Source organism: Ovis aries, chromosome 25, assembly GCF_016772045.2.
Source record: "Ovis aries strain OAR_USU_Benz2616 breed Rambouillet chromosome 25, ARS-UI_Ramb_v3.0, whole genome shotgun sequence".
NCBI classification, from domain to species: domain Eukaryota; kingdom Metazoa; phylum Chordata; class Mammalia; order Artiodactyla; family Bovidae; genus Ovis; species Ovis aries.
The window spans coordinates 7253719-7268834 of record NC_056078.1 but is presented as its reverse complement, the minus strand read 5'-3'; the positions used below and the strand labels follow the sequence as shown (position 1 = coordinate 7268834).

The following is a 15116-nucleotide window of genomic DNA, read 5'->3' as shown; positions in this document are numbered from 1 at the left end:
GCGACGGGGGCCGGAAGTGACGCATGTTCCGTCTTTCCGCGTCCCTCGCGGCGGGCGGCGGGCGTCGGGACGGAGCCGCGCACTCGGATCTGGGTCTTCGCGGTCAACGGCTTCTTTTAGGGCCCCGCCGCAGCCGACCCGGCTCCTCGGTGGAGAGAAGATGGTGGGCCGGAACAGCGCCATCGCCGCCGGCGTGTGCGGGGCCCTTTTCATCGGTTACTGCATTTACTTCGACCGCAAGAGACGGAGTGACCCCAACTTCAAGAACAGGCTGCGAGAACGTGAGTGGGTCTCCGGTTCCCTGGGCCTCCCTCCTCCTCCCCCCGCGGCGCCCTCGTCCCCTGCTTCCCGCCGGCCGACCCGCCGCGTGCTGGGCGCCGCGTGGTGCTGCAGGGTCTGGGCCCTGGAGCGCACCCGCCAGAGAAAGGTGATGGCGCCGCTTCCAGGGTTGCTCCCGGCTCGTGTGCCAACGAAAGCGTCCCTCCATTTTGGAGGAACGATTTTTCCCATTTTGTTTTCCCTAAGCATGTACTATGTAAGGGCAGATTGGTTTGTATTGTAATTTAGGGGGTTGTGGCTCTTTTTTGCTGTTTATCTTTTTTCGCCTCTTCCGAACTCGAATGTGGGTTTTTTTGTGGTGTTTTTTTTTTTTTTGTATTTTAGGAATTTGTGCTTAGACTGAACCTGCAAATCCAGTTTAGTATCATTCTCAAACGATAAGGTTGCATGCATTCTTAAACCCTCTTGGTAGCTCCACTGTAAAGGCTTCCAAGATATGAGTGAATGCTATAGAAATCGCAGGGGCGTCCAAAAGGCTGCACGTTTCCTGTGGCTCAGTCTTATTTCATACCTGCGACATCTTTTAAAAGAGATTTACAAGAAGGAAATCGTGTCGCCAAAACCTTTCGTGTGCTTTGAATTTCGGAGGTATGCTCGTTCGCAGCAACAGAAGAGCAAATTTGTTGCATTAAGAAATAATTTTGTAATCTACCTAGGTTGCTCAGTCAGAATAGTTCCTGAAACTAGAATGTATAGGTAAATTACTAAAGCCCAGAAAAATACGAAAAAGTGATTAGCATTTCACGTGTACTTGGGTTGCACGTGGCTGGGACTACCTTACTGGAAACTGCTGCTCTTACACCATCTGCAATGTGATACCTGATTCTGGCTCTCTTGTGTCTCAGGAAGAAAGGGATATAGAGGTGATTTTTTTATTTATAGTTAGGTAAACTAATGGAAATAATGCTGCTTTGGATTCAGACACTGAGTTTCCTGACCCAGGTTAGTCACAGATTAGCAGTATGATCTTGGGTTTTCTGAATCTTATTTTCTTAGCTTGCAAATCAGGTATTGCCTCTTTTTGGTTTTGTGAAGATTAAAATGTTTGATGTGCTCACCACCATTCTTGACATGGAGAACATCCTGTAAATTCCTGCTGTAAATGTAATTATTGGAATTGTTATCGTTTTCCTGTAGCTTCCAAGAAATAGTTGGGCAGTGGTGGTGTGGAGGTAGATCTCTGTAAAGACTGGATTAACCCTTCCTTTGGAATCGCTGCAATCCTATTGTTGAAAACCTTGAGAAAACTAATTTTTGGTTGAAGAAATAATAAAAGCTGTGATTTTGAACAAATTGAGAAATCTGTTATTTTCACAGGTTTGGTTTTTTTTTTGGTCTTCCATAAATTTCTTTCTAGTTTCAGTAGTAGCCTGATGACTTAAGTGTCAGGCTTGAATTAGTAGCTAAGTAACCTTGGGCAACAAATTTCAAGCTTTAGTTTCCTTCTTTTTTTGTAGAACATTATAATGTAGAATTTAGTACAGTACCTGACACACGGTGATTAATGAATGTGCTGAAGTCCTGGGTGTTCATTGGAAGGACTGATGCTAAAGCTGAAACTCCAGTGCTTTGGCCACCTCACATGAAGAGTTGACTCATTGGAAAAGACTCTGTTGCTGGGAGGGATTGGGGGCAGGAGAAGAAGGGGACGACAGAGGATGAGATGGCTGGATGGCATCACGGACTTGATGGACATGAGTTTGAGTAGACTCCGGGAGTTGGTGATGGACAGGGAGGCCTGGTGTGCTGCGATTCATGGGTCGCAGAGAGTCAGACAGGACTGAGCAGCTGAACTGAAAAATTGTTTATGAATATAATTGTTATTTTATGTTTTCTTAAGCAAGTAAAACATGCTCAGAGTAATTTTGAAGTCCTTCTGTATGGTTGACTGATTTTAAGAACTTGAGGGTGTTTTGTATTTGTGGGGTGTAATTGATTTCAGTTTAGTTAATTTTTCATTTTCTTAGCTTAATTTCTAATAGAATATTTATATCTGTAATACTGTTCATGGGGTTCTCAAGGCAAGAATACTGAAGTGGTTTGCCATTCCCTTCTCCAGTGGGCCACATTTCGTCAGAACTCTTTACCATGGCCCTATGACTCATAGTTTCATTGAGTTGGACAAGGCTGTGATCCAGTTTGTTGCAAGATCAGTTTAGTTAGTTTTCTCTAATTGTGGTTTCCATTCTGTCTGCCCTCTAAATAAGGATAAAAGGCTTGTGGAAGCTTCCTGATGAGAGACTAACTGGGGGGAATCTGGGTCTGGTTCAGTAAATCTTTAATCCAATTTTCTGTTGATGGGTGGGGCTGTGTTCCCTCCAGGTAGTTTGACCTATGGTAGGGATAATGACGACCTCCTTCAAAAGGATTTATGCCTGAACCCTTGTATTCAGTACCCTGGCCACGCCTCCATGGGAGACTCCTGGACACTCACGGGCAAGTCTGGCTCAGTCTCTTGTGGGGTCACTGCTCCTTTCTCCTGGGTCCTGGTGAGCACAAGGACCTTTGTTTGTGCCTTCCAAGAGTCTGTTTCCCCAGTGGTGTGGAAGTTCTATAATCAAATCCCACTGGCCTCCAGAGTCAAATTCCCTGGGGGTTCTCAGCTCCTTTGCAGGATCTCCACATTGGGAAATCTGTTGGGGACTGTAGAACTTTCAGAACAGTGCAAGAGCTTCTTTGGTATAATTGTTCTCCAGTTTGTGGGTTGTCTGCTCAGTGGCTCTGTGGTGGGGCTTATACATCTACCTTCATTGGAAGGACTGATGCTGAAGCTGCAGCTCCAATACTTGGGCCACCTGGTGTGAAGAACTGACTCGTGGGAAAAGACCCTGATGCTGGGAAAGACTGACGAAAGGAGAAGGGGAGAACAGAGGATAAGATGGTTGGATGGCATCAGCAACTGGATGGACAATGAGTTTGAGCAAGCTCTGGGAGTTGGTGATAGACAGGGAAGCCTGGTGTGCTGCCATTTATGGGGTCTCAAAGAGTTGGACTGAGCCACTGAATTGACTGATATCTGTAATAAAAGGGCAGAGTTTTTCAAATCAGTGTTTCTGAAGGTTTTTTGGTGGTGTTTTTAGGAAAAGAGAATTAGGCTGTTTAAAAATAGGTTTGAAGTTAAATCAAGACTTAATTTATTCAATTTTTTTCTTACCTTCCGTTAATGTGAGATTATCAGAAACTCCTACAGCATAATTTTTATCTAAATAATCATTAATAAATGATTAAATTAACCTACAAAGTACCAACTACAGATGTTTTTCATTTTACAGCACTGTATGAAATGATTCATTTTAAAATAATTGATTGCTTTAGATTTGGGACTTTTTGTATTTTATGTGTATTTTTTTAGTCTAACTTGTTAGGTTTACGCAGAGGCACTTTGGACTGATTTCTAGCCAAATACTGTGTCAGTCTGCTGATTGAATATGTAGTAGCTCCTTGATTTTTCAGTCTGTTCCTGCCCGTTTGTCAGAGATACTGTTTGATAAATAAGTTGATGGAACAAGTTGTCTTAGAAAAGTAAAGTGAGAATTTTAATCTTACTGCTGTAAATTTAAAGCAACTAAGCAAGCTTAAAATTTGGTAACAAACATTCAGCAAGAATCACACATTCTTCTCCACTCCATTAAAAAACCATATATATATATATATATATGTATGTATGTATGTATGTATGTATGTATGTTTGGAAATCAGGCTTCTTTCTACTATTACCACTTCTGTCATTTTCTGCAAATTTTGACGTAACAAATTTTATATCTCTGTTTATTCCACAAACTTGCCATGTTTATTTCTGAGATGCCTTTTATACTGATGGGCATATCTTCACTTATCTGCAGGGTAGAGTAATGTCTGAGTGAAATTCTGCTTCCTGAGTGTTTGGATTGCCACTCCACCACCCATTAGTTGTGATCTTGGTAAATTATCTCTGTGATAACATGGTGATGACATTAGTACCTGTCCTCCTGTTGCTGTGAGGATAAACAAGCAGGATAGGATAGTGTAGCATAGTGTCTCTCTTGAATCTAAAACCAGTGCTTATCCTTAACGTCAAGTGTTCCATGTCCAATCCTAGTGTTCTTCCCAGCACATTGGTATCGTGATCTTTTAATAACTAGTTAATATAGTCTGGTGTCATTCTGCCAAAAGAGAGCTGAACCTTAATTGAGGTTATATATTCTGTTTCTCCACAGTTGCCTAATGACAAACACCTAAGAAAGGTAGTTAGGAAAAATGGGCAGTCTTCAAATTAATAGTAAGATCAGCTTTAACCTATATGTATATTTTTGAAAGTGCTGAGGCCTTAGAGTTGTAGCACTTTACGTAATCTGGGGGCTAGAATTGGCTAGAGATACTGGTGGTAAACCTAGTTTGTAAATGCAAGTTAGAAAAGGTTCCCTGACCAGAGTAAATTAACCATCTGTGTGCACTTAGGTCACAGCCTCTCTACTCATGCATTGAAAATTGGATTTATAGAATTTTGTTTCTCACAGTAATAAAGCATGTCTGATCTTTTGAGAGTTGATATTTATTTGCTGACCCAGTAATAAGTATTAGAGCTTTACCTTTCTTAGCCACATGGTGCCTTTGGTAATTTTAACTGGTTAATGAAACTAACTTAACTACTTAGCATAGTACAACTCCTTAGCTGAGGAGTTGGTTGCTATTGAGCTCCTGAGTGCTTATATCTCAATAGTGCCAACCAGGCACTGAAAATACAGTAACTAATTTAATCCTCATATCAACTCTGTGAAGCAGGTATTGTTCTTAAACCAGGTTTACATAAGGAGAAAGAGAGGCATAGTAATACTGTTAACCATAACTTGCCCAAGGTCACACTGCTAAGTCAGTGGAAGATCTGGGATATAAAGGAAACCCAAGCTTCCTTGTGCCAGCACCCTTTCTCATGGAGTATACAATTAAAGTGAAAGTCACTCAGTTGTGTCTGACTCTTTGCTACCCCATGGAATTCTCCAGGCCAGAATACTGGAGTGGGTAGCCATTCCCTTCTCTGGGGGATCTTCCCAACCCAGGGACCAAACCCAGGTTTCCCACATTGCAGGCAGATTCTTTACCAGATGAGCCTCCAGGGAAGCCCAGGAACACTGGAATGGGGAGCCTATTCCTTTCTCCAGTGGATCTTCCCAACTCAGGATTTGAACCAGGATCTTCTGCATTGCAGGCGGATTCTTTACCAGCTGAACTACCAGGGAGGCCCATGCAATTAAACAGCAGCTTAAAATATTGTTAGTGTCCTCCTACTGATTTGATTTTAAAGGTTGACTAATTGATTTAAACAATGCCACTTACTCCTGAGTTTGTGCTATTACTATTTCATGTCAGAAACAAAAACAACCTACAGACTGTAGGGCGAGGGCTTTCCCTTTAACTGGCAGTAATTATTTGAGTGCTGCCTTTCTGCGCACTTACTTTTGCCAAATGCATAAATACTGTGCTTTTTTTCTCAAGAAAGCTTTTTCAAATGCTGTTTTTAAAATTCTTTTCTTATTTAATAATGCCAGATAGTTTTCAAAATTTAGTAAAGACAGAGTCAGTTATATTTCAGTAATAAAATTCCATCACAACAACAGAGGCTTGACTCTTGGTCATGTGTCTGTCCTGTGGAGGTGGGGGAGAGAGACTTTCTCTACTTAGGATGCTTCCAACAGCTGAATCTCTTAATTATCTCCACGTTGCAAACTGCCGAGCCTGGTACCCCAGAGGGAAGGACAAAGCTTCTGTCCAGGAATGTCCCATTGCCGGTCGCTGACCTGAACTATTTTTATGACCCTGACAAATCACAAGAAAAAAAGCCTGAGTTGGTCATGTTTTGCAAATAGAATGAGTACCACAGCAATCAGACTTCTTTTGATTCCCACTTTAATAATAAAATGAAAATATTCCCTTTCTTGCAGGAAGAAAGAAACAAAAGCTTGCCAAGGAGAGAGCTGGGCTTTCCAAGGTAATAATCTTTTTTTATAGTCCACTTCAAAAGTATATTTTGAGAAAGCTAATTGGTATCAGACACTGATTTTATGTTTTAAAGTAGAATTTCTTTCTAAGAACGGTTGTTAGCTCTGTTCCCCTGCAGATTCTTCAGTCCTTCCTATTTCCCCTTTGTCAGCCTCATAGCAGACAGCTTACTGTGCGAACAGTGAGGGTGGTAAGATGATAGGCTCTGAAGACACTTAGCAAAAAGTTCAAACTTTTTCACTTAGCTGCTCCAAAATAACAAAACATTTATTACTAATTCCTTTAGAAGAACCACGTTACTCATTTTGAAAGTTACATAAGATTATTCACACCCACTGATCCACATTCCCACTGCCTGTCAAATTTTTACCTTGTAATATGTAAATGTAGACTTAAGTCTTATTCATTTTTTTTCCTTTTCATAGATCCTATGTTCATGATTATTTTTAATGACTAGATTTATTTATCTATTTTATAAAGAGCATTATGTATAGGTAAATGTTAATCACTGGGCATATAGCCTTTTTTTTTTTTTTTTTAATTGAAATTAGTTCCATCATCTGGATATCCAGTACTTGGACCTACTGGATCAGTAGTAGTTCTTTTTAAAGCAAGTTGAAGCAGTGAAAAAATTAGATCAATTAATGTTACATTTGAGTAATTAACACACCTGACTGACTGGATATGATGACAGCAAGATGAAACTGGGAGGCAGTCACTTTGTTCCCCTGTTACGCCCAAACTACCTTTCTGAAGTATGTAATATATTCATTATGTTTCCAGAAGTCTTGTCTTTCTAAGGATATAGAAAATGGATGTGTTACAGGTATAATTCAAAGATATTTCTGGTTTGGTCCCAGAGCACTGTCTTAAAGAGACTGAATTTTGTGGTTTCCTGGCCCATGTAATGGCTGTGTTTACACCGCACTGTGTACATAGCATTGCCTGGTGTCTGGTAACTGTGCACACCTGTAGTGAGAGTGCATATGGTGATCCTCAGGAACTTCTAGTGGTAGTCCAGGTTTTTAAATAAAAAGGGACTTTTTAAATACTTGGTGTACATTTTTTACAAAGATAATGCATAATCATTTGATTTGGTAATATATAACAAGCCTAAAACAAAAACACAGAAAGGCAGAGTTAATTAAATAAGGCCGCTTGTTTGAAATAGCAAAAAAAAACCAAAAACAAAACAAATCAGAAGCAGCTCAAATGCCCAACAAATAGATCATGATTATACAGTTATGTATCCCTCAATATAGTTATATAAAAATCTGTGATAATGGCCATCAAAAAATATCAGTTTTGTAGTTCATATTTTGTGGTAAAGATATATCTGTACTCCTTTTTACTTGAGGTTTGATTCACAGCTTTCTAAGAACTGTTCAAACACCAGTTTTATCAGAAAGGATTTTTTTCTTGCATTTATTTTAAAGTAGATATTAAACTCTTATCCTTGAGGGTTGTTGAAGAGTAAATTTCTTTTTATCAGCTTTCATAATGAGCTGGGTTTTTTTAATGGCATAATTTTTTGTACTGTGTATATCCCTGGAGTAAACCAGCCAGTTACTAAATATTCTATTTTTAAACAGTTACCTGACCTTAAAGATGCTGAAGCCGTTCAGAAATTCTTTCTAGAAGAAATACAGCTTGGTGAAGAATTACTAGCTCAAGGTAATTAATAGTCATTGAAAGACTAGGAAACTAGATAGGTAATAAGGGGCCTTTTTTTGGTGCAGTGTGGCTATGTTTTAAAAATATATTCTTAAACTTTCTGGGATGGGGGATAATTAGGGAGTTTGGGTTGGGCATGTACACACTGCTATGTTAAAAATGGATAACTGACAAGAACCTACTGTATAGCACGTGGAACTCCGCTCATGTTATGTGGCAGCCTGGATGGGAGGGGAGTTTGGCGGGGAATGAATACATATGTTTGTGTGGCTGAGTCCCTTTGCTGTTCACTTGGAACGATCACAACATTGTTAGTCAGCTATACTCCAATACAAAAAAATTTTTAAAGGGATATTCTAAATATTTCAAGAATTAGGCATTTAATAATATGAGGCATTTAACTTAATAATGCAAGGAAAATAAGTAATTTTACAAATGAGGTTGCTTTTAAAGTAGTTTAAAAGAATATAGCCAATTGTAATATGTAAGCAGTAACTGAGAGAAATATCTGGGAATATAATTTCCTCAACTGCTCCACCTGATCTTCAGATCTTTCCCAGTACCTATAGGAAGGAATGACCAGTAAAATACATCCCAGAGAAGGTTAGTTTACCTGTTCAAGGTTACACAGTTAATGGCATATGGTTTTCAGAAACAGTGATCTAAATCTCATCTAGGATTTAGGCTTTGTGCTTTGTGTATTCCATCAATAGAATTAAGAATTCTTTCTAAAAAATTACTATTATGAAATTAAAATGATCATTTTCAAATTTGAGAACCATAATTCATTCAATAATTGAGCTTCTTAAATGTATTTATATTTTTATTGTCAAAATAGCTTTTATCACAAAAGTAGCTTTGAAATAGTTGCTGTCGTTAGTAGAAATGGTATCAAGTGTTGTTTTTCTTATTCTCACTGTTGTATTATAATAGATTTTGACATTATTGAACTATATGATGCAGGTCATTTGTGGATTTTTAATCATTGGGCAGAGTAAAGCACTTAAGGCCTCATAAAGATCATTTGAGACTGTAATTTCATTACTTTAATATTGAAAGAAAAGTAAAGCATGTATAATATCTATTTCTAAGGATAGAGATTATAATATTTCAACGTATGCAAAGATACTGTCGGTATTTGTTCATACTCATAAAGATGTCAGTTTATGACAATCAGATTTCCCTTCTAGCCTCCAAAATAAACATAATGTAAAAAAATTTATCTCAGATACTGTAGTCCTGTCCCAGTTACTTGATTATCTTAGAGATCACTTACTGTGGCCGTTTCTCTTTGACTTGAGCTGTTAGATATATATTGACAAGAACAGTTAACTCATGAGGGGAGTGAAGGGGTCAGGAAAGGATAGGGAAGCGTTTTTTATTCTTTATTTGAAGCTTATATTCCACATTTCAGCCTAGCACACCCCAAGAGTTATGTAACTCACCTGCTAAGTTGCCTTTATTCTGGTGGAATCCACCAAACCAGCCTGAGGCTAGAATTAGGGAAAGGTAAGCCATGAGAAAGCATAAGCAGTTTAGGCAGTGAGTCTCTTTGCTTGACAAAAGCCTCCCTCTTGCAGGTGTCTTCATCCGTGATAACTGAGCAGTATCTCGGGATAAGTGAGTAGGATCAAGGCTGCAGTGTGGAGAGGAAATGGTTTCATTTCTACACTAAATTGCTGTGGTTGCTTACAAACAGTTTCCAGTGTGTTTAGAAGTTTTAGGAGGTGTCTCAGCCGAAGATCCCCTGTGTTCTCCACATACCACTCTGGTAGCAGCTCTGTTTATTTCCATTTAATAATCAGAATTAATATTCTCAGACAGTACTGTGAGCTCCTCTGTGGCCTGTAAATTCCGTGGCCGTTGTGGCGTCTTAACTTCCAAGTCAGTGGAGCTCTTGTGGCCCTGGCGGAGGCCCAGTCCTGTGTGGGAGGCCTGTGCCTCACAGTTCCCGTTTTCAGTGCGGCTTTGTAGAATTAGAGCTTTCTTCAATTTGAGTAGTTTCAATAAAAGTGTTACGCAGCAGGCAGTTCCTCAATTACCAGTCCCTTATTTGGTCCCATTCGTACTCAGGGTTGGAAAACCTTTGTGTTTATTGGTTTGCTATAAATAATACTATTCAGGAGTAACTAGCGGTAGGAGATGCACAGGGTTAAGGGGTGGAGAACTTTCATGCCTTCTCTGGAGGTGCCACCCTTCTAGTCTTTGATACATTTACCAACCCAGAATCCTAAGAAATAATTTTTTGACAGAATTTGTTCATTTTCACCTAAAGAGTTACAAATGGTCCAGTCCCTACATTAAATTGCTTAGCAAGCCTAGAAAGATCACCACTCATTGAATAAGAGAATCAGTGAAACTATATAACAAGTGCGGGAGAACATGAGATAAACCAGGGAAACATTTTCAGGTCTTCTTCAGGCTGCACCTTGAATTTCCTGAGAGAGAAGGCCTAGGCATTGAGGAAAGGGAGAGCGTTCTGCCCAGCAGAGGAGTGGATGGTGACTTCCATCTTGTGACACTTGGTTTGATCTTGCTCTGCTATGTCCTAAGTGGATTATATGCTGCTTTCTAAGCTGTTTCTCAGACTTGAGATCTGGCCATTCAGTCAGCAAAAGTTTTATGAAGGTTGTAGCAGCATTCCATGTGAAGGAAGCTCAAGATGACAGGTTGACCACTCTTGAGGTTGTGTCATTGTATAAGTGTATCCTGGATCTACAGGATTCTTAGGCAGAGAGGATAACTGCCGGTGGTGACTAGGTTCAGCAGAGATTAAAGGCCTGTAGGTGTCTACTTGCGTGTGGTGATATTCACATAGTGTGAGGGGTTTCAAGTGAAAGTGGGCCTGTCCACCTCAGTCCTCCAGTCTTCCAGTTCTCTCTTCTCGTAAAAAAATGTTTCCTTGTTAGCAACTTCTTAAGTAACCTTTGAGAAATACTCAGTATATAACTAGTGATAAACTTAGACATTTCTCTACCTTAATTTCCCCCCCTTTGAAAGTGTTACTGGAGTCCCTTCATACGTATAATCTGACTTATTCCTGTTGGTGGCTTCTTAGTTATACGAGTGTACTATATTTTCTAAATTTTGATCTCCATGATGTTTTTGGTCATTATCATTTGGAGATACAGTGAAGACCTCAGGGTTGAATTTTGGACAAAGGCAAAGGCTTTTCCAGTCACACGGTATTTTTCTGTAAATCTTGCAGGTGAATATGAGAAGGGCGTGGACCATCTGACGAATGCGATTGCTGTGTGTGGACAGCCGCAGCAGTTACTGCAAGTGTTGCAGCAAACTCTCCCACCACCAGTGTTCCAGATGCTTTTGACCAAGCTCCCGACAATTAGTCAGGTAAGGGTCTGGACTGTACGGGAGTGAGTAGAGTCTGAGAGTTCGGCATTTAAGTGACGTGAGACTCCTCCGTATAGTGAGAATAGTGCTAGAGACGCCAGTGCTTGACCAATAGAGACACACCCCGACGAAGGGGCAGAGAACCTGGTGATCATGCCCAGGAGGTGACTGGAAGTAAGTCTCTCTAGTGCTAAATCTCAGGCCTTGGTGTTCAGATCCCCAAATTGAGATCACTCCCAGCTGAGAGAGCTTCTAAACCTAGCTTTCTGCCACCTCTTTTGCGAGACCTCTTGGTTACGTGGCAGAGGACAAAGGAGCCACGATGGCACAGCCTAGGAATCAGACCCTTGAAGGCCTGTGGCTCCCTCAGACCTCACGTATCTGAAGGCCTCAGTGTCTCTGCTGATGCTGAGTTGGGCTTTGAGTTTGGAGCTGTTCGATACATCCTCATTGATATAGTAGGTTAAGCATAACTTACAAGTTGATTAAAATGCATCCCATTCATTTTAAATACTCAGGAGCCCCAAATGAATCTACTTTTTGGAATATTATGTCTATTAAATGAATTTTCATGGTTGATATAATTGAAAATTAATAAAAATGACCAGTTAATTCTTTAAACTGAGCTTTTACTCATCTGGATTGGAAAAAGACTGAGAAGAAAAAGTTCCCAAAGATGTAAAGGAAAGAATTGAAAGAGCAAGAAGCTGGATTTTGATCCTCCTTATTTTATTTTTTGATCCTAATGATTGTGGTTCCCAGTCTCTTGTCAAAATCCTCTAACATTACTCACCTTTTGAAAGACAGCATAGCGTAGTGCTTTTGGAAAATTGACCTGAGGATGATGACTTTTGAAATATGGATGATTTCAGGATGAAGCTTGAATTCCTCAGCAAGAATGGCCTTTTTTACTTTGTTCACTTGTGCCATGTTACGTGGAAATATTTTCAAAATGCTAATATTTCGGAATACTGTATTCCTTCTTTGTATAATGACAGACAATTTACAGGCCAATAAGGAAATGTTTGGAGGATAGAATGGTCACTAAAACACTAATCATTATTTTTAGTTCATATGGGAGTGAATAGAGATCTTAAATTCTTTTGATTTTAGTTAAAAAGTTGACTAACATAACACAATATAATGTTACACTTCCTTTATTTTACTGACTTGAATTTTGAGGTGGGGCTGACAGTATTTTCTTAAAAATGGTGTATGAAGTATTAAATATTAACATTTCAGTATGAATAAACTTCAGGGAGATTGGAATCAGAGATCAGAAAAGCATTTTATGTTGAACTTAGAATCCTGATTAAATGCTTATACTTTTTAAAATTTATAAGTATTTATAAATATTTTCTCTTTCAGAGAATTGTAAGTGCTCAGAGCTTGGCTGAAGATGATGTGGAATGAGAAACAAATGTCAACATAATGATCTCAATTAAAACATATTTCTAAAATCTTAACTCAGAAGATGATCGGCTCTGGGGGAGTAAGGGCAGATAAGCTTGTTATGGACTGTCCTCCACAGTGACGTCTACCAAAGTTACTTTTTACTTTGTGTAGATCCATTTGTCTGTTTTATTTATTTTTCCCAGTGAAAAGTGTATTTTGATAGAGAGCTTTTCTTTTTATAAATACACTATGAATTACTGAAATATGCATTTTGTTTATTCCTAAAATGTGTAATTAGAATGTACATATAACATCCCATTACATTAAAAATACCCAGTGCTCGGTTTTGAAAGGCCCCAAAAAATGTAGAAGAAGACTAAAGAATATACTTGTTTTGCTCTACATCAGAAAGTTGGCTGGAAACTTGTGTTGATCAAAACTGAGCATTAAACTAAGAGATTATTTCTTTCCATTTAATCTCTTAAATATGTGTAATGTGCTGCTATGCTATAATAACAACTTCACCCCCTCCCTTGAAATATTTTCTTTAAATCAGTGGGTTTGATGTATTCTGGATATTTATCTCCTTGTATTTTAGATACATGTAGTTGCGGATAGCACCAGGAATTAGATGCTATACATTCTTCATCTGGCTGAGTAAGCTTTACCAGTTAATGTCTGCCCACTTGCCTCATATATAGACTGAGGAAATGGGTCTGCTAATTCAGCTTCTAATTCCTTTGGTTCTGTGCAGCATTTTCAAATCCCTCTTTATGAGGGAAATACCTGTTTGGGCAGCCAGCCCTTGCATTTTTTTATACTCTAAATTTTGCATGCTTGCCTGACTTAGTATTCCTGAATTGTTTTTTTTAAAGGTATAACGTGTTGATTTTCACTGAAATCATGGTTCTGTCACTACTTTGGTAAATTAACCTGAAACGTAACCTTCACGGTAACTGGGACGATATGCTTGTAAAAGTGTGTGTTCCCTTTTGCTTTTATCCTGAGTGTACCTCTTTAATCCCCTACCAACCTTTATCTTGTATGAGAATAAGGTGTAACTTTGTGGCTGAAGACTTGAATGAAGATAATGGGACCTTTTATTCTCTAAATAGTGACATCCTATCTGTAGCCACAGATTAAATACCAGACCTAAGAATAAAGATCCTTGGTACTTGGCAGTGTCTGTTGAGTGGCATTTCTCATTGTACAGATTGCCTTTATTCTGTCTGAAAGTCTGTGGAGAGACCTTTTCTATGTACATATTTTCTTAATAGGGTTTTGTGGTGGTTGTGATGTAGTGGGAAGAGTTTGGAGGATGGTTTAAGTTTCCGCCTCTGGATAATCACCTAGCCTTGGGCAAGGCCATGTTACATCTCTGGACTCCAGTATTCTCATCTGTACAATAAGAACAGCAGACTAGGCCACTCACACTTGCTGGTAACTCTTCCTCAGGAGCCTTTCAGGTTTGTGATCTGAGCCCTTAAACAGTGTGCTTTTTTCCAGTGACAGCCCTGCAGGCTCTTGAGCGGGTGAGGTGGGATGAGGCGAACACCACAGTCATGTTGATCGGTTCATTTTCCTAGTAGGATCCCAAATCCAAAGTAGTGCACTGGTGCCCAGTCCGTGACTGGCCATGCAACTAGGAAGCAGTCTTCGTTCCTGCGTTTGCCAAATGGGGACGGACTGGGACAGTCGGGGATTACAGGCGAGGAAAGAGCAAGGGGCAGACAGCTGGCCAAGAGAGGAGGAGGGGTCGGCCTAGGTTTTATTTTAGGAGGGGATGCTTACTATGTGCCCTTGTGAACTCTAATGCAGTCCAAGCTGGGTGTCACTTGGCTTTATGGAAAATAATCGCTTTGCTTTAATGCTTACGGAAGAGGCAGTGAAGTGCTTATAGTAGAGCTGATTTTGCCCAGTACATATTACTTGAATGACAGTTTTGGTGCTTTAAACATTGTTCAGTCACTAAGTTGTGTCCGACTGTTTGCGACTCCATGGACTACAGCATGCCAGACTTCCTTGTCTTTCACTATCTCCCGGAGTTTGCGCAAACTCACATCCGTTGAGTCAGTGATGCTATCTAACCGTCTCATCCTCTGCCTCCCCCTTCTCCTTTTGCCTTCAGTCTTTCCCAGCATCAGGGTCTTTTCCAGTAGTCGGCTCTTCGCATCAGATGGCCAAAGTACTGGAACTTCAGCTTCATTCAGCATTGGTCCTACAAATGCATATTCAGGGCTGATTTCCTCTAGGACTGATTGGTTTGAACTCCCTGCAGTCCAGTGGACTCTGAAGAGTCTTCTCCAGCACCACAATTCAAAAGTATCAGTTCTTTGGTGCTCAGCCTTCTTTATGGTCCAGTTCTCACATCTGTACATGAC

The 15116-nt window shown here is 39.8% G+C and overlaps 1 protein-coding gene and 1 non-coding gene across 2 annotated transcripts; both read left to right on the top strand.

Moving 5' to 3' along the window:
* Positions 1–30: 30 nt before the first annotated feature.
* On the top strand, positions 31–13916 carry TOMM20 (translocase of outer mitochondrial membrane 20). The gene is made up of 5 exons (XM_027962445.2): positions 31–281; positions 6258–6304; positions 7908–7989; positions 11198–11340; positions 12709–13916. Exons 1-5 carry the CDS (start codon positions 161–163, stop codon positions 12751–12753), a joined length of 438 nt encoding a protein of 145 aa, XP_027818246.1. The 5' UTR covers positions 31–160; the 3' UTR covers positions 12754–13916.
* LOC114110915 (small nucleolar RNA SNORA14) lies at positions 727–861 on the top strand. Its single transcript, XR_003587080.1, has one exon. It is a non-coding gene; the product is annotated as a small nucleolar RNA SNORA14 (small nucleolar RNA).
* Positions 13917–15116: the final 1200 nt, after the last annotated feature.

What these genes read in the sequence shown, in the direction of transcription:
- TOMM20 (XM_027962445.2), top strand. Translation starts at nt 161, where the DNA reads ATGGTGGGCCGGAACAGCGCCATCGCCGCCGGCGTGTGCGGGGCCCTT. An exon ending in TGAAGAATTACTAGCTCAAG is followed by an intron (nt 7,990 to 11,197) that starts GTAATTAATAGT and finishes TAAATCTTGCAG; the next exon opens with GTGAATATGAGAAGGGCGTG. An exon ending in AGCTCCCGACAATTAGTCAG is followed by an intron (nt 11,341 to 12,708) that starts GTAAGGGTCTGG and finishes TTTCTCTTTCAG; the next exon opens with AGAATTGTAAGTGCTCAGAG.